The sequence below is a fragment of the Lethenteron reissneri genome, chromosome 17 (assembly GCF_015708825.2).
Source record: "Lethenteron reissneri isolate LAM-NWPU_2019-01 chromosome 17, ASM1570882v1, whole genome shotgun sequence".
Taxonomy (NCBI): domain Eukaryota; kingdom Metazoa; phylum Chordata; class Hyperoartia; order Petromyzontiformes; family Petromyzontidae; genus Lethenteron; species Lethenteron reissneri.
The window spans coordinates 490,829-514,671 of record NC_083795.1 but is presented as its reverse complement, the minus strand read 5'-3'; the positions used below and the strand labels follow the sequence as shown (position 1 = coordinate 514,671).

The following is a 23,843-nucleotide window of genomic DNA, read 5'->3' as shown; positions in this document are numbered from 1 at the left end:
TATCTGGGATTTTCCCCTCTGAACTCTCTGCCCCCCCCCCGCCCCCCCCCGCTATCTCACCCTGGTTCTGACGGAGCGGTGGCGTGGCCCAGCGGTGGCGCGGCCCAGCGGTGGCGTGGCCCAGCGGTGGCGCAGCCCAGCGGTGGCACAGCCGCCGCTTGTCGCAGAGGTTCGCGCTTCTTTTCCGGCAGGCCGCCCTGGTTAACACTGCGGCGTGTAATGGCCGTACAATCCGTGCGGTTTGCTTGACACTGAGCCTTAAAGATGAAAGCATACAGAGACATGAATACAATTTCCACAACCATCATGATTGCTGGAACAATCATCTTCAAATCGATTTAAGCAGCATTCTGTTCACTTATACGTAGGCCCTTAGCGACCAATATCATGATTTATAATTGGTGTATTTTGCTTAGATCGTCGTCTGAGTCTCACGTCAATTAGCGTTATGCACCTTCATCACCCGACAGCTGCACAATTCAAGTTATCACGTGGGCAAATGTGCCAATTGATTTGTTTTTCCAGCAAAACGGTTAAGTCGAAACTGCAAGCATACCTTTGACAATTGTGTACGACGTTTCGCTGGAAATTACAACCAGAGAGAGAGATGTCTCCTGAATTGGAGGACTTTTTCATAATAAATTGCCCACTGGGCTGAGAAGTTGCCCCAGCTCCCTGGGCGCTCGACAACGGGGAAGCGGTCCGCGCGAGTCGCTGCCAGTCGACCCACGCGCCGCGTCTGGGGCGCGAGATGTGGAGATTGCGAGAAACGACGACTGCGCCGAACTTTCTCTGCCTCGGGGCTCTGGGAGGAGGGCGTCCGTCGTGCGTGGCCGCACGTAGCAGCAGGCGGGGCCGGGAGGGGTGCAAGTGGCGGCGGCTCTCGGTGCAGAGACAAAGATCCCCCGTACAGCCTCTAGCAGACTGTTGCGGCAAGTGCTGTGAGCGAGCACCTATGGAGGCCGGCACGGCGCACTAGTGGGTGGGCGGCCAGCACCACGCCCGGCCGCCTTTGTCTCCCCAGTGGTGATGTTTTCACACCAGGTACTCATTTGAGGCTGAGTCGATCTAGGGGAGGACCAGGACCGGTTTAGATCATCGTCACTGGTGTTCCCCTGCTCCATTCCGGCTCAAATTAAGCGCTGATCTGACCACACACGCGGCGCTGCCGTAGTCCAGTACAATGGGCTTCACACTGTACTTGCAATGCAACGGTGACCAGTTCGATCTCCCGGTGCGGCAGTTAAAACACTGTGCAGGTTCTCTTAAACTCCACCCCCCCCCCCCAGCCTCCACCCAGCAGTCTCAATGGGTGCCACACGGCTAGTCGACCATCAGGTCCAGTTTGGTGGGTTAAAATGTGGGTACTCCAACCTCTTCCAAGACGTGTGGTCAGCGTGGGAGAGTACACCACGGATCTTCTCGAGGGGCTCGCTGGAGGCCCTTCCGCCAGCAATGCCGTGAGCGAGCACTTGCAGGGCTGTGCCTTTATCCCTGCCACCTTTATCAGTCATTAAATGTCATGTATTAGTCAGACTATACGAATCTATGCATATATATGAATCTGTACATCCTTAATTTTCAGCGCCCTTAGAATGGCTTATCATGTTACGGCGCTATAGAAATTGTCATTCTTACCATTTATGTGCTATAAATAGGGCCATTGCCCGAAACGTCGCCTACTTTTTCTCGAAAGTAGTGTTACTGTCGAATGTGATTCTGCTTGTGCACCGCTGCTAACGCCGCAGAATCACCAAACCATGTGTCATCATCATCATTGTTGTTGTTGTGATAACTCGCTGGGTTGACCCATGCACTGAGATGAGATTATTTGGTGCTATAAATGTCCAAATAATGGGCCACTTTGCTGAGCTATCATTTATGGCCAGATCGCTTCCCTAAAAACAAGTTAATACTTCAGTGGGCTCTGCCTGGTAGGATGGGGATGGTTTAGTGTGGTATGTGCGTGTTGTGAAGAAGAGCTTTATAGCTCATCGGATTCCTCCTGCAGTCGGAATAAATATTCTGGTTCTGTTACCAACTCCTCGTCTTGGCCAGAGGGCTCCTTCGGCACGTGCATGGGCGTGGTCTCCCCGGGGGGCGTGGTCTACCCGGGGGGCGTGGTCTACTCGGGGGGCGTGGTCTCCCCGGGGGGGCGTGGTCTACCCGGGGGCGTGGTCTCCGGGGGGCGTGGTCTACCCGGGGGCGTGGTCTCCTCGGGGGGGCGTGGTCTACCTGGGGGGCGTGTCCACTTCGGGGGGGCGTGTTTATGAGGCGGAGCTATTCCCATACACGGGGGGGGGTCGCGCGAAATGGGCGTACCAATACATGGCGGGCACAGCGCGTGTGGCGGGGGGGGGGCTTCCAGCGGGTGAGGGGGGGGTGCAGGAGGCGGGGTCATGCCCGGAGGAGGGCGTGTCCCGACGGGTGGGCGTATCCAATTGGCGCGCGCGTGCCCCCACGCGTGCGTGCCTGCATCGCCCCCATTGGTTTGATCGCCGCGGTTTGACGCGATTGGGCTGAGGTGGCAACCAATAGGAGGCGACTTCCGCTCCGAGCGCCGACCAATGGGCGGGGGGCGTTTGGCTGGGCCGGGTCGTGTTGCTGGGCGAGCGGCATCGGCGCTCGGGGTAAACAAAACGGCGGCCGCGTCCCCGCGTCGCCCCACGGCTCCCCTCAGCAGACATGGACCTCGCCGCCGCCGCCGCCGCCACCGACAACAACAACAAGATTCAGATCCTGCTCGCCGCGGCCGAGTATCTGGAGAGAAAGGACAGGGGTGAGGGCTGGGGTGGCGCTGCCTGGCTGGCAGGAGGTCCGTTCCCCATTGTTGTTGTTCTCCCCCCCCCCCGCGCGCGTCTTGTTGCTGCCGTCGCGGTCATGGTCGTCGACGGCTCTCGGCCCCCCGCCCCCCAACTCTCCTCTTGTCGCTTGTCGGGCTCCGTGCGTACGACTTGTGTGACGGCGAGCTGTGAGCGCGGCGACCACCGCCTCGCCCCACGGGGTCGGTGTGTGTCTCCGTGTGTCTCCGTGCCCCCCCCTCCTCTCGCGTCTCTCGGGCCGAGGTCTCACGCCGCCGCCGCTGTGCCCGCAGAAGCGGAGCACGGCTACGCGTCCATGCCGCCGTCGAGGCGGGAGGAGGAGGAGGAAGAGGACGAGTCCCCGAGTAGGAAGAGGCTCAAGACGAGGAAGGCGCCCAGCATCAGGTACGGGGGGCTCTCCCCGCGCCATCTTCGCACAGCCCGGGGGGGGCTGCGCGTGGGCGCCTCCCGTCTGCCCTGGGCCCCGCGGTTGGGGGTCCCCTGATGGGTGCCCGCCCGAGTTGCCGCCTCTCGCCCAGTGCCCCCCCCCCCCCCACGTATGTGTGTGCGTTGACCTTCTTTCGCACCGTACGTAGTCAGCCGTGCTACTCAGATGGGGACCCCCAACTGTGGCTGCCCCCCCCCCCACGCCCTCTGCAAAGTACCCAGAAGCCCCCCCGAGTGGGGGGCAGCTGCGGTGTAGTGGAGCAGCTGACGCGCTCTTGAGTTTCGTTTCTTGTATTTAAATGTCAGAGGCGGGCGCCGCGGCGGGGAGTTTACTGCGGGGCGCCTCCCCGCCACGTGGACGGCGACGGCGGCGTTGTGAAGGCGGCCTGCGACCCGTGATGGTGGTGGTGGTGGTCGTGGTGGTGTCCGCGTGGTGGTGGTGTTGGTGGTGTCCGCGTGGTGGTGGTGGTCGTGGTGGTATCCGCGTGGTGGTGGTGTTGGTGGTGTCCGCGTGGTGGTGGTGTTGGTGGTGTCCGCGTGGTGGTGGTGGTGTTGGTGGTGCCCGCGTGTTGGTGGTGTTGGTGGTGTCCGCGTGGTGGTGGTGTTGGTGGTGTCGGCCCCGCTGTCGCTCGTTGTTTGCGTTGTCGTGAATGCGGCGGCTGCATCGTGATGACTGCCCCCCCCCCCCCGCTACTTGGTTGCCTTGCGGTGGCTGTAAGTGTGCGAGAGCCGTGATGGTTATGTTTTGATGACCGGCACCGTATCGTGTTCACTCTGTGCGGTAATTGCAGTGTTAAACATTTGCTGTGGTAGCTGGGTTGATTGTCGTGGTGCTATTATCTGCGTTACGATGACTCGATATGCCACGACTGCTGTGGTGTTGTTGTTGAGGCTGACCTCGACGTAACTTTAGAGCGGTGTGGCCTCAACACACCGAACCAGGCAACCGTGACGACGTGTCATAGCGAGGGCAAGCTCGCCTCGACTGTCAAAGCAATAAAGCCAGCATTGCAGACAGCCGTGTTTACCGGTGAATGTTCCCCTGTGTTTCAGATCCACTCACAACGAGCTGGAGAAAAACAGGTGAGTGGGTGGATTTGGCTGCGAGCCTGAGCCGGCTCTGTGCGCGTGAGCAGGGCCCACTGACCAGCTGCACCAATCAAAGTTCCCTTGCTTGCTGCATTGAGGTTTGATGTGTTTATCATGCTGCTGGATGTTCTGTCGACAGAACGTACCGTATCCAGCGTTGTGTAGTGTAGCACGACCGCATACACGACAGAATAAATTAATTAACCCAGACATAATCGCGTCTGTCAAACTGTTAAGCACGTTGCTCTTAAAGCGAAGTAAAACACTGAACCTGCAAGGGAACGCTGTCCTGCAGGACAGCTACGTGCATGCCCCTGGACACCGATTTGGGATCGCCGTGTCAGCTGGGGAGGGGCCTTGCTCACGTGTCCCGAGTTCCATGCCCCCTCCCCCAAACACCCTGTGGGCTTTGCACAGGAGCTGTGCTGGGAGCAGAGTGTGTGTGTAGTGAGTGTGTTGTGTGTGCACCACAGCACGTGAGGTGTGTTATTGCTCACATGTCGGTGATCAGGTTGCCAATGTGAAAATGATAGCACATAAGAGGAGTGTTGCGTGGTTAAATCTCGAAATAAGTTCGCTATTTTTAAACCACGTTTTTGTTGAGGTTTTGCAAACAACATTTACATGTGCTTAATGTTGACAGTTCTACCACTTTTGACTTCTCTTGCCTCTGAACGTGTGGAGTCCATCCCACCTCCTCTTCCCACCAATCCATAGACCTCGCAGCACACCATTCACCTCTAACTCCGGTACAGAACAACATTATTGAGATGATTAAAAATAGTCGAAAGCGAATTATGAATAAAATTGCTTAAATTGAAAGTCGTAAGTCGCGTAAACATTTCGGGAAATAAACGCGCTGTACATATGAAGCACAGCTCTGTTGCTCTTCATGGGAACGAGGAGGTTTGTGATGGTCCTCATTATGTACAGACCCCTATGGATTTTCATGTAATCGGCCTCTGCGTGGGTGCTACGGTTGACATTTGTCGCGTGGCATTGCCCGGAATCCAGCAATGCCCTGGCACTGGAGGTTTGCTCATATGGTTGCGTGCCCACGTTATTGCAGGGGAGGTGACATTCAGAAATATATACCAAGGTGGCCAGTGTCAATTACAATGTAATTATGTCATTCGTCATGCATTACCATCACTATTTAATTGTCATTTTAGCTCACGTATTGCAAATGTAATTGACCCCAGGTCCAACCAAAGGCAACACCCACAGGCGCGTGGGTGTTTGTGTTGTCACACGTCAACGTGCGACGTTAATCATAAGTTGGTACATTTGCTATTCGCATCTAGTCTCATAGCGCAAGGCTGTCACGAAGGTGCTATGTTTCACATTTTCTGCAGTAGTTTCACAATAAGGGGCTATGCGCCTGTGTGTACTCGACATTTTGTGATTTGCGGGTACATTTTCAAATGGACACTGGCACACAATGGCCTACTCGTTTTGAAACATGTCAGGTGATCTTTAACATCCACTGTTATGCAGGCAGTGCGTATTTCATGGTTATTTCGACCAATAATAACCAGGGTGGCCTGCCGAATTCGAACCGCGGATCTCTGCAACAAGCGGTGAACGCGATCTAGTGGGTGGTAAGCGATGCTTAAAAAAAACAGATGCAGAAAGGTTCCTTACTGCCGTTCTCTGGAGAATCCAGAAGAACTGAATTGAACCTGAAAAATCTTCCTGCGTGCCAAAAAGTGTTGCCAGTTTCCCCCACTGCGTGGTGTGACGTGCCACACATTGCACGTGATGCTGCGCAGGCATCACGGGCTGGACTCCAAATCCGTTCATGATGTCACTACATCATCGTTCTGATTTTGCCATGGGAATGCCCTGCACTGCATCCCGTGACGTTGGGTGACGTGGATGTCACCATCAGGAAGGCTTGGTTGAGGAGAGCATGAACATTTAGATCATATCCTGGCTTGACTGTCTGAAATTCCAAGGTTTATTTGAAGCAATAAAACCTTCAGAATTATATTGAGTTTTGAGTGTCGTCATCCAGTAAACAACATAATTGTTTGTAGAGAGTAAAGTGTAAATAGAAATATTCTGGATGCTCAGGGAGAATTGAGAGACATTTTTAAGTTCATAGTAGACATTATTTACACTGGTCATTGTGGAAGTGGTTTTGAAACCACGGTATATTTCACTGGGGATTTTTACGCATACTGAGAAAGAGAGGCCATGATTGGTGATTTATATTGACCAAAGGAGGGAAAAAAAATCCCCAAATCTTTCACTGTTACAGAGTCATTGTGGAGGCCTTTCATATTTATATGTAAGACCGTCCAGTTGTTGTCAAACGAGTAACAAATTCGAAAACATTTTCAAATGAAAAACACCAATTTTGGTTATGCCCATAACAACAATCTTGACCGACTGACATCCTTGGAAATTAAAACGTGCAGCTGTTTAATATTTTGCATGAAAATAGAAAAATCTGTTTGAGAATAGCAAGATGCCTGGGCAGTCTTCTACTACAGGGTCGTAACGGATGCATCTGGTAGACACATCACCGTCAGTGTCGCCGTCTACTCGACTTCAATATTCTTAGCGTGTAGCCGTTTCCCTTGGGCCACGGAACCTGTGCTTGACAGACGTGCAGTTTTTAATGTGACTGCTTGCATGCAAGCTGTGTGCCTGTGCGTTGGTGGGCATGTAAGGTGTTGAGCGTTTCCCCCCACCCCCCCACAATATCAGGCGACATAAGTCTATTCATAGTATGCATTGCGTGACATTTTGTTTTTGCTTGCATGCATTTTAAGCGACTCTGGCTGGAGCAGATGTTAGCTTAATTTCATGTTTAAATAGCTTCGTGACATTGTAAATACAAATGGAATGTATTTACCCGGGAAAGCCTTTGCTGGGGTCTCAAGACTTTCCCAGAAGGGCTCCTGCCTTGGGCTGTTTGGCCAGTTCCATCTGAAAGCTGAAAGAGGGTTTTGTATTCTATCGTTTGTCAGGGGAGAAGTTTGCAAATATGTGTACAGCGAGGAGGTATGTTTAGATCACAAACATCTTTTGAATTCAAGTTATAAAGGTCTCGAGCGCCTCTCGGGCATACACGGAAATGCAGAGGACCTCTTACTCGCTTGCAATAGCGAACTGTATAGAGCCAATGCGGATGCTAATCAGAAAGCAAATGGAAAACATTTTGTAAGTGGACAAATGCTCGCTGATAAACGTGTTTCTAGTATTGTGCACTGCTACCATAGGATTAGTCACTGCTTATGCTTTAACACAGATAACCCTCAGGCTTGATGTTTGTAGTTTGCGTAGGTGTGTTGCCTTTACTGCAGTCGTACAGAACTACAGTACCGTGTATCCATTTACAGAACTTCCAAGGTATAATTTTAAAATGTAACATGGTGAACTCGATTATTTGAGCATGCCCAATGTTCTAAAAAAGAAAATGTGTTAAATCACTCATCAGCGTTTATTCAAATTACATGTTTTACAGCCCATATGTTTCATAAATCTGATTGATTGTTCTTGTGAGGTCATGCCAACTATTTAAGAAGCCGGTTAGGAGACCGATTATTATGACACCCTGGATTCTTATTCTGACTTTTTAGATCTTGTCCTGATGAGGTTTGACGTAGTTTCAAATCTAATTGCGAAAATAGGTTGAGAACTGTTCTTCAACTCACCGGTGTGCCGAAACAATAATAATTGGCGCTTGGTTAAATATTCTTACGCTGTGTGACAATTCAGTTTGATTGGCTGTGTCAATTGGTGGAGGGCCTGGACAACACAATTGGTTTTGAATCGCATTTACTCCATCGTAAAGAAGACGTGGAAATGTTATGCGGTAGCACAATAGCGGACGTAGACTGGCTGATGCACATTCGTGACAGACTTTTACGACTGTCATGAATACGCCACTCTGCAGACCCACACACTTCCTGTTGGACCATAGAGCTTTTTATACCTCTGGCTGTCGGCACAGTCTGTTTTTGGAAGCGATGTTTGTGCCGCTTGCCGTGGCACTGATCTTCGTCCTGCGGAGGAGAGAGCAGCGGGCCACGTGGCTGTGGTCTTGTTTCGGTGTGTCCACGTGAAAGGGTTGATATGGAGTAAGCGGTAGTGCAGCGTTACTGGCTTCAACTGAAATTGTAAGATTTGAATAATCCTCACAACCGTTGTATCCATTTGGTGCGGTCAGTGCAATAACTGATGGTGGATTATGGGTGCAATTATGTGTCTTCACGTGATTTGTATTATCGCCACAATCTGGGGTCGCAAATCGATTTAAAGAACATTTTCGTTTTTTAACATCGCAGTGAAAACTCTCGTGACTCTACTGGCTGCAGGTGTGCCATGAAGCCATTACATACAGCATATATGAAATAAAGTAATTGATTCTAAGTGCACTTAGAAATCAATAGTAATGAACCGATGCTTCTCTCCTCCCCAAGTATAGTGGATATGTGCACCTGTGTATACACTTTATGTATAACAAGAGTTACCGTGGGTCATATATTTGTGATGTCAGCACTGGTTATACCAGGCTTGGTACATCTGCCGAGGGTAGAATGGTGGAAGATGGCTGACAACTCCCGTAGGACACAGATGTCGTGAGTGAGAGCTGTTTAACGTTGCCCATTGTTTCCAGTGTCTTTGTGCGAGTTGGCCATCACTCTGCTCATTGTCCCCTCTGCCTGCTTTTGTTGTCTGGGGGGGGTGGAGGGGGTGGCCGCCTGCGCCACTTGGCCAGCGGCCCTCAGGCGTGAGCTCTCTCCCAGTCGCTGCAAGGCTCTTGCAAAATATTCCGCACCGCCGCATTGGTCGACCTTCTTTTAGTCTTGATCCCTGGCGGGCATTTGGTTTGGTTCTGTTTGTGGAGAAACCCACACACGTTGCTTGTTCGCGTGTGTGGGCTACGTGATCACGTTGCTTGTTGGGGTTTGCAGGCTACGTGATCTGTGCATTGTTGCGTCAACTTCAATCTGGGCACCGTGCGTGATAATGTTAGGAGGGAAGCCGCTGGGGAGTGTTCGTACGACGACAGCAGTGAACGTGTTCCTTGTTTAAGGAGTCCAAACTTTACGACCTGCTATAGATATACACACCCCACCCCCTGTTTTTATGACATCAGCAAAAAGTAAATTAGTCTTCATGGAGGTTCATCCAATTACTTTAAAGAAATGCATTTTTGAAGTTAACTTTTTTGTTTCTACCATTTTAACCACAACCCTAACTGTAAACATAATTTTGAAATTGAAATCTCAACTTTGACATTTTTGAAAAGAATAGAACCTCTTTAAACCCACAAACATACTTGGACAAAATATATCATTCTAGGCAGCATGGTGAACGCGCGCCACTCGGGGGGGGGGGGGGGGGGGAATCGTTCTTAAGAGCCCGGCGGTGGCGGTGTCTGACACCGCTGTCTCTCCAGCGTTGGTTGCGCAGTCGCGTCACAGATGGTGATGGTGGTGCCACCACTTCTGCCGTGAGCGAGACTCCCCTGTGCGATCGTTATTTTTATCCGCACGACATCCAGCGCGTCGGGCACAGTCCTCTCGTCGCACGACGCTCCTCGCATGTCGGCAAGACGCGGCCGCGCGGCACCTCCAGGGAGGAGCGCGTGGCGGGAACCCAGCAAGGGAAACTCTTCTTATTCCGCCAACGAGCACCACGTCGCTTATGTCGTGGTGTTTCTTTTACATTCATTGCTAGAGCCAAAAGTCTTTGCAGATGAAGTCAAATTGCTATAATAGAGGGAATTTTGTATGCATATATACTCTTTGGGACATTACAGCTCATAATCAACTTAAACTATTCTATGGTGCAGGGTATGCATCGGATAATAAAATACGAAGTGTTTCATGAAATATTTTGGTCATTGAAGGCGTTAACGATTGTACGGAGCCCCCTGACATTTTGTCGTGAAAAGTGTCTTGTCTAGCCCTTAACACCACGATCTGTGCCGATGATTCCCATCTCTCGGTTGGTGTATTAACGTCGTGCCTCAAAGTGGTTGGGTATTGCAAGGCCGTGGGCGTATTATATTACCTTTTTTATTGCCGGACCACAATTTTACACTTTATGTACTGACGAGCTGTGTGGGTCACGTGCAGTTGACAGGGCGTCAGATTGGGCTCTGGGATATCACAGACATGTCGGGTTTTTGGTCAATGATAATTCAGACACCACAGATGTGTATTAACCCATTAACCGTTTAGATCAATGCCGTATTCTATGTTTTATTCCTTCACGTTAAAACCTGTGTAGGGCACTTGCAAGGTACAAACGTAGGTTTTACTCGGTGGATTGAGTAAATTGCTAATAAGCATTAAACAGCTGCTTGGTGACTTTGGGGAAAGGAGAAGTTGGATTGGCTGTTTCATATCCTGCATCTCGGAGATATCCACTCGCCACATTCGCACGAGACCAGAATGTGTCGTAATCCTGTACGTCCTGAATTCGATTTAAACCTGTGAACTTAATATAAACGTGTTCATCTTATCTCTAGAGAAACGTTCAAGTCTCTCTTATCGCCCTGTGCTCTTTCAGTGATTATTTAATCCCATACACTCACATGCTCTACAAAACTAGTGTCATCATTTTGACTTTCTCAACTACTACACATGCAAAGCATAGGCAAGTCGTTTACTTTAAGCAGTTGAATGTGTAACTGAAACACTTAAATAATATCTAAGCCATATACACCTTGAGTGCACAACCTTCTTCTGAACAACTAAAGACGAAGCTAAACGCAAGTCCACTTGAGCTGTCGTGAGGCCGAGTTTGTTGCTTGTGAGTGATGGCTGCCTGGCGAGGCTTTGTGTCGTCGCCTGGCCGTGAGGCACTGCTGCACTCTTCTAGGCCAGGACATGACAGCTGTTTCTGGTCAACATTACTACACCTGTGAAACGTTCCCTCTGGCTAAGAGGAACAACAACCAGACTTTACGATTCCCTTTGACTCGTCATAAATGTTTTCAGTGACAACTGTAAAATGCAACTGGTCAAGCGATGACCCTCGGCGCAGTTAATAGACGAGCATCTCTCTCGCCATGTGACTATCAAATCAAACTTTGCTCCTTCGGCCTACGTGACTTCCGGACCGATTTTTCACCGGAGCAGCGTTTGTTTAACCAGACAAACTCCGCGTTGGTTTCCAATGGAGATTCATATCACCAGCGATGCCTGTTGAACACTGCTGGGTTGCCTGACTTCATAGGCTAGAGCATTCACGGTTAACCCTGTGGGGCCTGTACAGCATTTTTTATAGTTCTGACTGCTTAAAGCAAATGCTTCTGGGGAACACTGATCCAGAAGGTCCATAGGCTGTTGGATCTAAATGTTTTATTGTTGTGGTGAGAAAGCTGCTTATCTGTTCTAATTATTTGGCGTTTTATCTTGGCATAAAAAAATATAGAAGTGTTTTTTACAATAACGATCGGGGCCCCATGACAGCTGCTGAAATTATTAACTCCCAGAAGGCTGTGTGGCCGAAGGTTTGTGTAAAAATTGTTTTTTTTATGTTGATATGTATTGTCTGCGTATCTGTTATATTCTCTTTAACGGCGATAATTGTACGATATTGTGTTACAACAATACAGCTGTTATGAATTGGCGCGAGCCTGCACCAAGAAAAGGAGCGTTACCTAATTGTACATTGTACAATAATAATGTCACCACAATTGGAGCGTTGCTGCTGCTGCTGACGGTGTACTTTGTTGCCGGCGCTATCAGCACAGCCATCTGTGGCGAGTGGTGGTGGGGCGCGTTGTGCGAGTCGCCGCCACGGCGGCGGCGGACCGGTGCAGCACCGCGCTGGAAATCCCCACGCGCCGCTGCGGTGCAGGTAGTGAAGTCGTTCCGCGCGCAAGGTCCGCACGCAGGTTTGGAATCCCGCCTTGTATCTTGGGTTTGTCGAGCGGGAGGGGGGGGTACAAGGTCACCGTCTGCCAGAGGTGTTAAACCAAAACGATGATTTCGTCTGTACTCGGAGCCTGGCGTAATCTCGGAATTGCAAACACTGAGTTTCAGTGGGTGGGTTTGGTGACGTGGGTGAGGCTGGCCCGGGCATGTTCTCTTTGGGGGAACTTGTTTGTGCTTGTCAGCCGAGTTTGGACCTGTAGCCGATTTGAGCCTGGCTGTGTGCGTGCACAGCAGCCAGGCCTGCATCTGCCAACCGAGCCAAACATTCCCACGGAATCGCTGCACGATTGGACAGCCACGCCGCTCTGCCGGCAGGAAGATAGCGGCGGCAGCTGCTGCTGTAATCATCGCACGGCACATCAAAGATAAAATACACGGTTTGCGCACATGTAAAGGGAGCACTCGCCCAAGCTGAACTTCAAAGAAAAATGGGCAAACTTTTGAGGTAAATATTATGTTTTTACTAAAAGCCAGATCCTCTGAGTAGGAATATCCCGACCACGTTTTTGTTGTTGTAGTTTCTTGTGCAACACTGTAATAACTTCTCTTTTAGCTGGCTGTGTATCTGGCTGTGTAATATAGAACAGGGGTCATCATAATCGGTCACGGTCAGCCTTTCACAATCCCGTGATGCATCAGTCCACCCAGCACCTGCACACGAGCTGATATTGTCGCTCCATCTCCTTGGACAGAATCTCGGACGTCTGACATTCCTTGGCTTCCACTCCGTTGTTGTTATTGTTGACCATCGTCCATCCCCTTGTATAGCCGCGATGTGCCCACTTCTAAGTGGTTATCTAATCCGTGTCTTCCTCTTTCTGTATTTGAGTGTAATTCCCAACATGCACCTCTCCATGCACACTTTTCAGTTCTTTCCTTTTCGTGTTTTCCACTCGTGCCCATGGTGGTACAAACTGATGAGACCTAGGGTGTTAAACCCCCCTGTCTCGGCAGAGTTAAAGAATATCACGTCTCATGAGCTCTATTAATATCTAACTACCAACAAACTAAGGCATGTGTAAGCAGTAATAGTCCGCTGTTCCTGCATCCACATGCCGGCTGTTTCAACAAACGTGCCTGCAAAAGTAGTGCCCTGCCATCTGTGCATAATTAAATACAACTCTTTCATAAGGGTGATATCTGGGTCACCTGCACAATTTGAATTTAATTAAAGCCCGAACTGTCATTCGCATAAACATCTTTGCATTTATGGCACGCTTTATGGTGTGTCCAGATGTTGACAAGAGCGAGGGACGATGTGTGGCGGGGCGAGCGGGCGTGATCGTGTGGGTAACCTGACTCACAGAGGCGCGCCTTGTTGTGGCCACTCATTCATTCGCGCTGACAACACCGACACTGGATTGCGTCATCACAATGTGAAACTGTCTCGCCACATTTTGGGACGTGCGTAACCAAAACACGCAGTTCGACATTTAAAATCAAAGGGGAGCGCTCGAACTTTCTGATATGGAATTTGGGAATATTGTCGTGGATGCAGCCATGGCCAGTTTAATATAACTGGCTTTGGTCAAAACAATGTTAATGGTTTCTGTCTGTTTTGGGCCAGGTGGGATACTTGGTAATGATGCAAGACTGTAATTACCATAATTTGCATTGCGAGAAGTGACGTCGTTCTTGTGTAATGTTGTTTTGCAAAAGAATTGCGTGACATCAAACGGCCGTGGCTTGTGTCGCGTAAGCTTTCATCCGTTGTTCGGCGCCGCAGCGGCACGGGCGCTGTCCGAGTGGCGCTGGGCCTGCGCCCGCGCCCCGACTCCCACACGTGTCAGCTGCTCCGAGTTGGTCATTGATGACCAACGTGCATGTAGACGTACCGGAGCTACTACAGCTCCCAATAGCTAACCAGGGCAGGCTTGGGAAGCCAGACGACGACACTCAAAATGCTTCAGTCTCGTGGTTGACGCGTTACATCCGGCGGTAGAGTGAGTGGCTCGCAGTCGGATGGTCGAGAGTTCAAATCCCGGTTGTCGAGGTTCACTCAGCTCCAGCATCCCTCTGGGGCTGGTAAAATGATGACCACACATTGGGGGGACGTCCTATGGAGAGACTTGCCCCCGCCAGTGGAATGTTGAATTTCCACCACTGGCCAAGGGGCTGTGAACAGGAGGAAATGAGCATCGGCTCGGTGCTTGCTGAGCAGGGAACCACTGGGACTGTTTCTTTTGACACTGGGTCTTATCAAGGCACACTTAGATTCTTCGGGTTCCCTGGCATTGCGCGAGGCTCTGGGACTTTGCGGTTCGCTGGGGCCACGCAGAATGGACACCAAAGCAACTGGCAAGTTAATTTGGAGCGAGGGTTTCCCAGAGCTGCGTGTGGAAGCGTGTCGCCACGACTCGAATATCTCACGTTCGTAGAAAAGGAAGAGGATAAATATGGATCCGAGTGAAAAAAAACCTGTTGATACATTCTTGCCACACGTGTTACGTGATCTCATAAAAGGCGTTATTTTATTTTGACCTCTATCCAATATCAATATTCCATTTATACGAGACTGTAAGAGATTTGCTGTTGAGTGTTTCCAGATAAAAAAGCAATTTCTTGTTCCAGCTGTTGACGCACACCCCACTTGAATCGTGACCTTTGAACCTGGCCCTGGCGCTGTGCACTCTCAGAGCACGTCAGCAGCTGCCTGCTGCCTTCTAGCAGAAGGGACTGGGTCCCCGTTTCAAACGCACGCCGATACCGGCTGTTCACCTCGTTACGTTGACCCATCTTTCCAGCTGCGCAAATAACTCCTGCGCATACCCCTTTATTGGACATGTAATGATTCACCCCCCATTCGTTCCATGAATGGGCATGATTCCGTGTCTCAATCCAGGTCGCGAATCTATTTGTCGTTTGTCCGGTTTGTCCGGTTTCTCTTGTACCGTCTTGTTCTGTTTTGTCTGGGCCGTCTCCCGTGTGTAGTCTTGCTTATTTTTACTGACCAAATTGTGTCCTTAATACCCTCCACCACCCAGCACGGCCAAACAAATACAATTGTCCACGTGGGCAAGTGTTGTATTGCGCCACGTACTGTTGTTTTAAGATTGGCTGAGAGAATCAAATTTAGAAATTTAGATTTGTGATGTTTTGCCTGAAACTGCATCGACCATCACTAGGACCAGATCCATAAAGTCAGAATAACAATCCAGGCGTCCATGTAGGGCAGAACCGAACAAGACGACACAGACGGTGCAAAATAAACGGATAAAGGGAAATCAAATCCAAGTCAGAATGATTTCCTGGATATTGATGTTTGTCGCGTGGAAACGCTTGTACACCACGTGGAAGTGTAAATTGTTTGGTTGGTTGTGTCGGGTGGTGGAGGGTTTCACAATATAAATTTAGCCAGATCGCTGATAAGTTAAACAGTTTTGAAAAAAAAAGGTTCCACGTAGCTCCTTTCAGCTAATTATTTTCGGCAAAGATTTCGACAGCTCTAAGCCAGCCAATGTCATCGGTGTTGGCCACAGGTGTTGCCCTTTTTCAACACTGCACTGTGTACACAGTCAACAAGCAGTGAATGGCACTTGAGAGATAAGGCCAATACAAAACATTGTGCTTCTCGGGCAAAGTGTTCCAAGATTGGAGCAAAAAATAAATATTGGTGTTTGTATATATTATTTACCTGCAGAGCAGGTGGTGGCTATAGATGGGGGAGTATGAGGAAGAGGTGGAATGAAGAGGTGCGTCTCAGAGGGAGGGATGTTTACCAGAGGGTAGTGACAAAGGGTGGGACAAAGGATTGGTGATCTCATTTGTAACATATTTGGCCAGGTTATGTTCATGCTTGGGACGTGATCCGTGACACGTTCCGTGGCTATGTCACTGACTGGGGATCACACTCAAGAGGAAGTCGAGTCCCTTGCCATTTGAAGAATTCTCACAATTCGCCGATGAGTTTTTAACAATGTCGTGCATTGTAGCGTCAATTACGTACATTAGCTGCATACATGGGTTAGGTAATTCTCATATGCAACAAATGGTGTGTCACAAGTGTAAACATTAATTGTAAGTAATGAATTAATCGCTGCACCACTATTTGAGTGTTAATGGAGTGATGGTGAGTGCTTTTACTTACATGACCTTCTGAGTGCCGAATCACTCGCTCGGGCACGCTGGATAACAAGTGGCGTTGTGGGACCGGGGGCAGTTTGTCTGCTTACAGCCATCGAAACAACGATTCTAAAAATCTTGGATTAATGTGTATAAATGCAACTGCATCTCCACATACTCTACAAAGTATGTAGATGCGTGCAATGAGAGGACTTTGGGGGAGAACGGAGAGCTTTATCACGGGAGTGCAAGGGTGGGAGGCTACAGGGCAGCGAAGGAAGCCCACTTTGTGGGAGAAGTGACGGAAGGTCTTGAGTCTGGAACAAGAGGAGGTCGCCAGCCGTGTGAGCTGCTGGCCGAGTGAATTCTAGACGACGAAAGGAGCGACCTCCCATTGAGCCGAGATTGCCTTGGGACTCGGCAAAAGGTGTTGGCTGCTGGAGCGGAGAGCGCACGGCGTGGCGTAGGAGGATTCGGTGTGGGCGAGTCCATGCTACTGCAGGGTCGTGGAGACGGTGCGCGGGCGGGCTCCTGCTGGTGACCCAGCTCTGGCATGAGAACCGGTGGAGCAGCGATGGAGTGTGGGTCATTACAGGTTCGGTGAGCATTCCGGGCAGGGGAGCGCTCCCTCTGCCTTCAATAGGCTACTTGTCGAACCTGATCCGACTGCTGATAAGATATTGAATGTCGAAACCGGTGTTGAACCTTTCACACCTCGGATTATCACGGTTGGCTACGTACGGTGCGAAAGAAGTTCAGGAATTATACACTCCCAGGAGGCCGTGTGGCTGATGGATGCGTAAAAAATACTTTTATTTTGTATGTGGTGGGATGGATATGTGAGGCGTAATGTCTGTTTATTTGTTTTGTTACCGTTCAGTGTGCTTGCAAAAATAGCTTGGGCATACTTGTGTATTTCTCATTCAACATATATGGAATATGGAATACACGTGTAAGGCATTGGCTCTCCTGCCTCTGGACAAGCCGCCACCAATGCCACGTAGCTGTTGAGATCATGCGTGCGTGGGTTATTGACACGCTGCTTGGAAACGTTTTGTTTCTCCGTTTGATTACCCCACACCACACCCTTATGTACACGTATCATCGCTCGGAACATTATGGGGCGTCCCTTGCATTGCATTCTTTTATGAATGTATGACTGTGTTTCTATAATTATTTTTAATGACTCAGCCCCTTGACATGCCTAAAGTAGCATTGCTTTACTTTTGTTGTCATTTAGATGTCATGCAAAGAATAACCCGAACAACAGGAAAACCCAGATTTGTGTATCTCGGGTGATGCTGACCTTATTGGTGACTTCCTGGAAACATTCCTCATCGTGGCTGTAGCAATGCCGTCTTTTCCAGATGTTGGTCAACCAGTTTTGTAGCTCACGTGTTCCAGCATGGCATATATCATACTTAACACGAAAATTAGAAAAAGTTTGGCTGGCTGACTGGCACGCAGGCGGGCAAGTGTGGAGTGGTGACGTCACCACGCAAATGTGAGTGGTGACGTCACCACGCAAATGTGAGTGGTGACGTCACCACGCAAATGTGAGTGGTGACGTCACCACGCAAATGTGAGTGGTGACGTTGACGCTGCGTGACGTCACCCTCCACCCTGGCTCTCTCACCTGGGCAGCCCAGTCTCGGTGGTCTGGCAGTGAATGTGGGCAAGCAAGGTCTATAAAAAAAACTTGCCATATTCAAAGCTGAGTATAAGGAAAATAACTAGTCCGTAAATGTTATTCACATTAATAACAAATATTTGTGTTGCCGTTTTCTAATTAACATTCTACGTTGTGCGATTGCTGTGCACTGCACTTACGAATATCCATAATTTCAGCTGTGAACATTGTTTTAAAGATCATCTCAGATATGGGAGAGAGAAGACAAATGGGCCTGTGTGCTTGGGTGGCTTGTTCCAAGGACAGGATGGGATGAGTGCGCATGTGCTTGGGTGACAGGCTGGGGTTGAGCAACGTGTCGGGTGTTAATCCACGCAGGAACCCAGGGGATCATGGGAATGCCGTGCTGCCAGTAAATGTGGCCTTTAGATCGTTTCATATTTGTGAATGATCTCCTCATACCATCCTGCACTGCTGTTGCAGATATGAGAAGTTGTCCTTCATATGAACCGTATCAATGTAAATGTCATAATGGACACCTCAACCCCAGATAGCGGAAGTATTTGCATCGGCTGCGTGTGTGGAAGATGCTCTCGTGCGAGCGTTAGGAGTGTGTGGAGAACGGTCCGGTAACGAGGAGGAGGGGGGGAGGCCTATGAGATAGCGTGGAGTAACCCTGTGAGGTGGCGTGCGTGTGTCGCAGGAGAGCACAGCTGCGCGTCTGCCTGGAGCGTCTGAAGAACATGGTCCCTTTGGGGCCCGAGTGCTCGCGACACACCACCCTGGGGTTGCTCACCAAAGCGAAGAACCACATCAAGGTAGGAAGGAAGACCTGGTCAACTTCTTCAGGTGGCTTTGTGAGATAGGTTGTCATCACTGATCGGTATGCCATGGCTTCCAGCCTAATTCGATCGCTGTGTAACGAGCATTTTGACACTGTGCAGTCGCATTGTCTGTCGGTGCAGTGGAGTGATTTGCCGATGGTTTTTGTTCTCACCTCAGTTGCTGGTCACAGGCTCAAAAGCCCGAAACGTGAAATGGCCAGCAACAATAAACGCTTTAAAAGTTGCAATGTTTAAGCATAGACGCATGTCTTAAATTGAGCAAGGTTATAAGTGCTCGGGGGAAAGAGACAATGGGAAGGGATTCCATGGTTGAGCAATGCAAGGGAAGAAGCGGAGAGAGAAGTGATTTGACTTGCAGTGTCGGGAGTGAGTTGGAGAGTCCATTGTTTTGACACGAAGCATGGTGGTTGAACACAAGTGTGGATGATGACACAAAACAGTCGGTTTAGTCGACCCGAGTCTTCGACGCAGGTGGAGGAATCCGTGAGGTTCGAGGGAACGGTAACCGTGGCGGTAGCTATGTGGCAGTGGGATTGATGTGGCTTCGCGCGCGTCGCATGCAGCGGCTGGAGGAGCAAGAGAGGAGGGCGCAGCAGCAGAAGGACAAGCTGGAGCGCGAGCACCGTTACCTGCGCCGGCGTCTGGAGCAGCTGGAGGGCAGCCCCACGGGGGTGGCGGAGCGCTTGCGCACTGATAGCCTGGGCTCCGCGCTGAGCTCCGAGCACTCCGACTCCGACAGGGGTACGACGTGGGGCTCGGCGGACTGCGCAGCCAATCGCTGTGAAGTTTATTTACATTGGAATTCACGCTGTGGATGGGCAGCTGATCACAGGACCAAAGGCCCAAAACGTCAAGTGGCCAGCAACAAGCGGCGTTGTCAAAGTTGTAAACGATAAGCGAGTGCACATTTATCCAGTTGAACAAGGTTATCGTGGGAACTCCCAAAGTCGAGCAGTGCAAGGGGATAAGCAGAAAGAGGAGAAGCGTTACGGTACTTGGCTAAATTCTTGTTCACGCTGTTTCCCCAACGTGAGTACACGCTCCGTATCGAGCGAGGGCTTGACGGCTTCCCCTCCGGCGTGGCGGCCGCATTCCTTTTCATCCCTGCAGAGGACATGGAGGTGGACGTGGAGAGTGTGGAGAGCGTGGAGTTCTCGGTGGGCGAGGGAGACAGCCTCGGCACGAGCAGCGACAGCGACGAGCGCAGCAGCCTGCAGAGCAGCAGCACCAGCGACGGCGGCTACTCCAGCTCAAGTCTCAAGCACGTGGGGACCTTCCTCTGCTAGCCGCTCACAAGCACAGCGGGGGGGGGGGGGGGGGGCACGGTCTGCGGTCGTGTTCCTCCGACTGGGAGATGACAAGTATTGGGAAGACGCTCTTACAGTGCTTTTCAGACTTTGTATGTATTTTTCTGACAATTTATACTGTACATGAAATTGTATTTTGTGAAGCACTGCAAGAGTAACTTAAGCTCTGAAGACCTTTAAAAGAGCAGTTTGTAAATAAATGTATAAACGCCTGGCCGCTGTTTTACGCACCTAAAGAATGGTTCAGACAGCACTTTTATGCCGATTTGCGGAGATGTTAACATTAATGGCAATAAACTTCCCTGATGCTGCCCATTTCAAAAGGGTCTTCAGAGTTAGTTGACCCCATCGATGCATTACGACCAATATGTTGCACTTAAAGGTCAAAGATATTTCTTTGACATTATTGACCTCAAATGTAAAAAGAAAAAAAAAATCGTACAATATTTTTTCCTAAATATGGACTGTTATATATCTGTATAGCAACAGACATTGGAAGTCCTTGGTTCCACAGGTGGACACTATTTTGGAGTCTCAGGGACTCTGTGGCTGTTTTGAGTGTTGTGCCTTTGTTTTGGTTTAACGTTGGAGTATATCTGGTTGTTGTGCAGTGCAGTAACCCTGCAAGCCAGACACGAAGGAGTTATTAATCTGTGGTTCCTCTGAAGGTTATAATGCCTGCAAAAAAACATATCAACAAAGTGGGCTAGCTGGCTGCTGGCTGTGTCACGCAGTAGCACAGAGCCACTGCCAACCGGCAGCTACCCAGGCCGCATCACCTCCAGGCGAGAGGAATCTGACAGACTCCTGATTCAGAACCTCAATGGCAGCTCCTGTCACAAGTGTTGTAGTTTTGTAAAGTGAAAGCAACAAGTTTTGACATCTTTAAAAAAATCTTACCAATCATCCTATAAGCCGCTGTTATTGTCAGTTTCTTGATTGGCACTTAATGAAGTTCTAGATTAATTGTATTTTAGTTACAAATAGTTATAGTTACAAGTAATTATCACAAGTGATTTTTACAGAGGCACAGTTTTTAAATATTTGTGACCAAATCTGTCCCCGTTAGAAAATCTGGTTTTTCATGGTGCTTTTTTGTAATCGATGATTGGTGGGTTGGTTCATTTGGATGTTGATCGAATTCCATATACTCGTTATTTTGCATCGTGAGCGTAGACGTCATGGACCAGATTGTCTAAAATGAGATTATTCAGATTCCCACCAGCATCCAGTTTTACCGCACATTCCACAAAACATCGTAAGGTAAGGCCACCCCCGCTCTGCGGGTTGCGACATCAGTGTTGTGTATATTATGCATCCCGAAACAACGGCCACTTGCTGCAGTAGCTCTTGTCTTGCTTATTTTTTGCATGCGTCGACGCGATGGTAATGTTCTTACCGCGCTTGCCAATTTCACTCCGCGCGTGCGCACGTCTGGAGCGGCGTGCGTGTCCCGCGAGTGGCCGCCGACGCAGGCTTCGCGTCAACCTGAAGCGGCGTCCGCCCGCCCGCCGCCTGCCACTTGCGGAGCAGCTGCGCCGCCACCTGCGGGCCCCGGGAGGGCGAGCGTGGGGGGCGCTTGTGGCGGGGGTGGAAGGTGTCCCGGCTCCGACCAGTGAACGTTTCCGGCTGGCGATGGAACTCGAACCGACTGGTGGTAGAGCACTGTTTTGAACGCTAGCTGTGTAAATCGTGTATATCTATGTTACCTCATGTGTTATCGTTCCCCGTTATACATAAACAAATAAATTTATTTCACTAATGTGTCGCCGAGGGTATTTCTTTATACGCGAGTTGGTGAGCCGTGCTGTCGCAGCAGCCTGCGTGGGGGACGTCGCATGAAGACTGAATAAAAGTATTTAGTGTTCTATTGCAAATTGCTAAAAAAATATTGTTACCATTTACACTGCCAAAGACCAAGTTAAATTCTGATATACGTTTCCATGACAGTTTAGAAATTACAATTCCACGTAAAAACATGTTGTTAAACTCGACACTTGTCAATACTGGCCATAAAAGGAAAAATGTGTAATTGGCGACGTTTTGGGCAATAGCCGTTAATAGCACAGTTTTGTGTGGCATCAAATAATGTTTCTCAAGTCCCGTGTCACGGTGAACACGAGGGCTGTGAGACGATAAACGGTGTTGAGCGTTTTCAAAATCGATTGCTGGGTCTCAGGAGCCGGTAACGCATTGCAGTGGCACTTGAGTAGCGGGAGGCACCGACTGGCACGCTCGGGCGCTTAAACCGCACGGGGGGGGGGTGGGCAGTGCTCGGGGTACAATGTGTGGATGGATACAAGGTACAGTCAATGACTTCGTTTCTCAGTCCACTTGTCCTGCTGAGGGTCGTGGCCCCATGACTTTGTCCAATTTTCAATATCCCTTGGACCACTGCTGTGTGCCTGGCCCTGCCACTGCTGTTTCCACAGTTGCCATGACCATGAACCCCGCGGTACTTCAAACTTAAGACTTGGCAATGTCCACAGCAAAGATAAGCTGGAGTTATCTTGATTTCGCTTTGTTGCTACCACGACGTTGTTACTGGAGGTCATTGTGCTAGTTAACAAGTCCCTGTTCGGCGACACTACCTTTAAAATATCGTAGCACATGTGGGCATATCAAATTTTAAAAGTAGTGATGTCAAATAATGTTGGGCGAAGTTAAAGACGGTTACTACTCGATCTGCATTTCAAGCGCTCACGAATGAGCTCTGGCCCGCACGCATTGCCGAGTGATCGGCTTGGAGGGCGAGCAAACCTGGCCAGGCCTCGAGTTGGTGAGGCCATGAGCGGGCTGTCGAGGAGGTGAGTGAGAGGGAGTGAAGCCAGGGTGGGTGAGCGAGGTCAGGATGGGTGAGCGAAGCCAGGATGGGTGAGCGAGGTCAGGATGGGTGAGTGAGGGGGCTGGCATGCGGCGGGTTGTGAGGGTGGCTGGGTTGTGGACAGTGCGGCGAAAATATCGTCACGAGGAAGAACGTGTGGATAAATCACGTGGCGCCAATGATAACCGGGTTTTCAGTTTGTGTGTCGAGGTAAAGAATACACCCACGGGTTGCACACCGAAAGGAAGAGGGGGCTGCGACGCGGGCACCGAGGGGTGGTTTTAAGTCGCTACCCAACAGCACTTGAACCAGGCGCCCATTGTCTCCGTGCGTGTCACGGGCCTTGATGCAGCTCCTGTCCCCATCGGCGGCCCGGTGGGGGAGTGCCACGCGAGCACACGGGTGACGTGTACGCTCCGCGGGGAACCCCCTGTTGACTTCCCTCTAAGTAGTATTCACTTTATCGACCCTGGATGTGCGATGAGTCGATGTCTGCCCAGAACCTGACCTCGCAACATTCCACCGCGAGCACCCACATCGACCGCCCTCGGTGCCCCTGTGCGAGAAGGGTGCCACTCGGCTCAACTGTTGGCTCTGGACGCGTGGTGCACATTCCACATTCCCTCGGCAAGGGCAAGTCCCTCCATACGACAACGATTGCCTTCCTACGGAGCGGCACGACCTTCACCCTGGAGAAATCACTGGATGAGTTCACCCCCAGCCAGGACTTGAGAGCACACGCACGCTCTTACAAGTGTCAGTCGACTGCCACTTGGCACAATGCACTGGACCGGCACAGAGCTGGGTTCGAATCCCAGCCCCCACATACCCGATTGAACCGGCTGCTCGGGCGTAGCGAGTTGGTGTCAGCCAGATAACGATTGTCTGCACGCAAACAACAGCAGACGATTCAGCACATTTCAGCTCTGAG

General features: G+C 50.3%; 1 protein-coding gene across 3 annotated transcripts; it reads left to right on the top strand.

Moving 5' to 3' along the window:
• Window positions 1-2,580: 2,580 nt before the first annotated feature.
• On the top strand, window positions 2,581-21,844 carry LOC133343292 (max-interacting protein 1-like). 3 transcript variants are annotated; one of them, XM_061552768.1, is made up of 6 exons: window positions 2,581-2,815; window positions 3,095-3,206; window positions 4,302-4,331; window positions 18,640-18,754; window positions 19,345-19,522; window positions 19,892-20,123. In XM_061552768.1, the coding sequence occupies exons 1-6, from the start codon at window positions 2,686-2,688 to the stop codon at window positions 20,065-20,067; spliced, it is 741 nt and encodes a 246-aa protein (XP_061408752.1). In that variant the 5' UTR covers window positions 2,581-2,685; the 3' UTR covers window positions 20,068-20,123. The 3 variants fall into 3 exon arrangements, with proteins under 3 accessions (XP_061408752.1, XP_061408754.1, XP_061408753.1); XM_061552770.1 differs by having other exon boundaries at window positions 2,581-2,779; window positions 19,892-20,116; XM_061552769.1 differs by lacking the exon at window positions 19,345-19,522 and having other exon boundaries at window positions 19,892-21,844.
• Window positions 21,845-23,843: the final 1,999 nt, after the last annotated feature.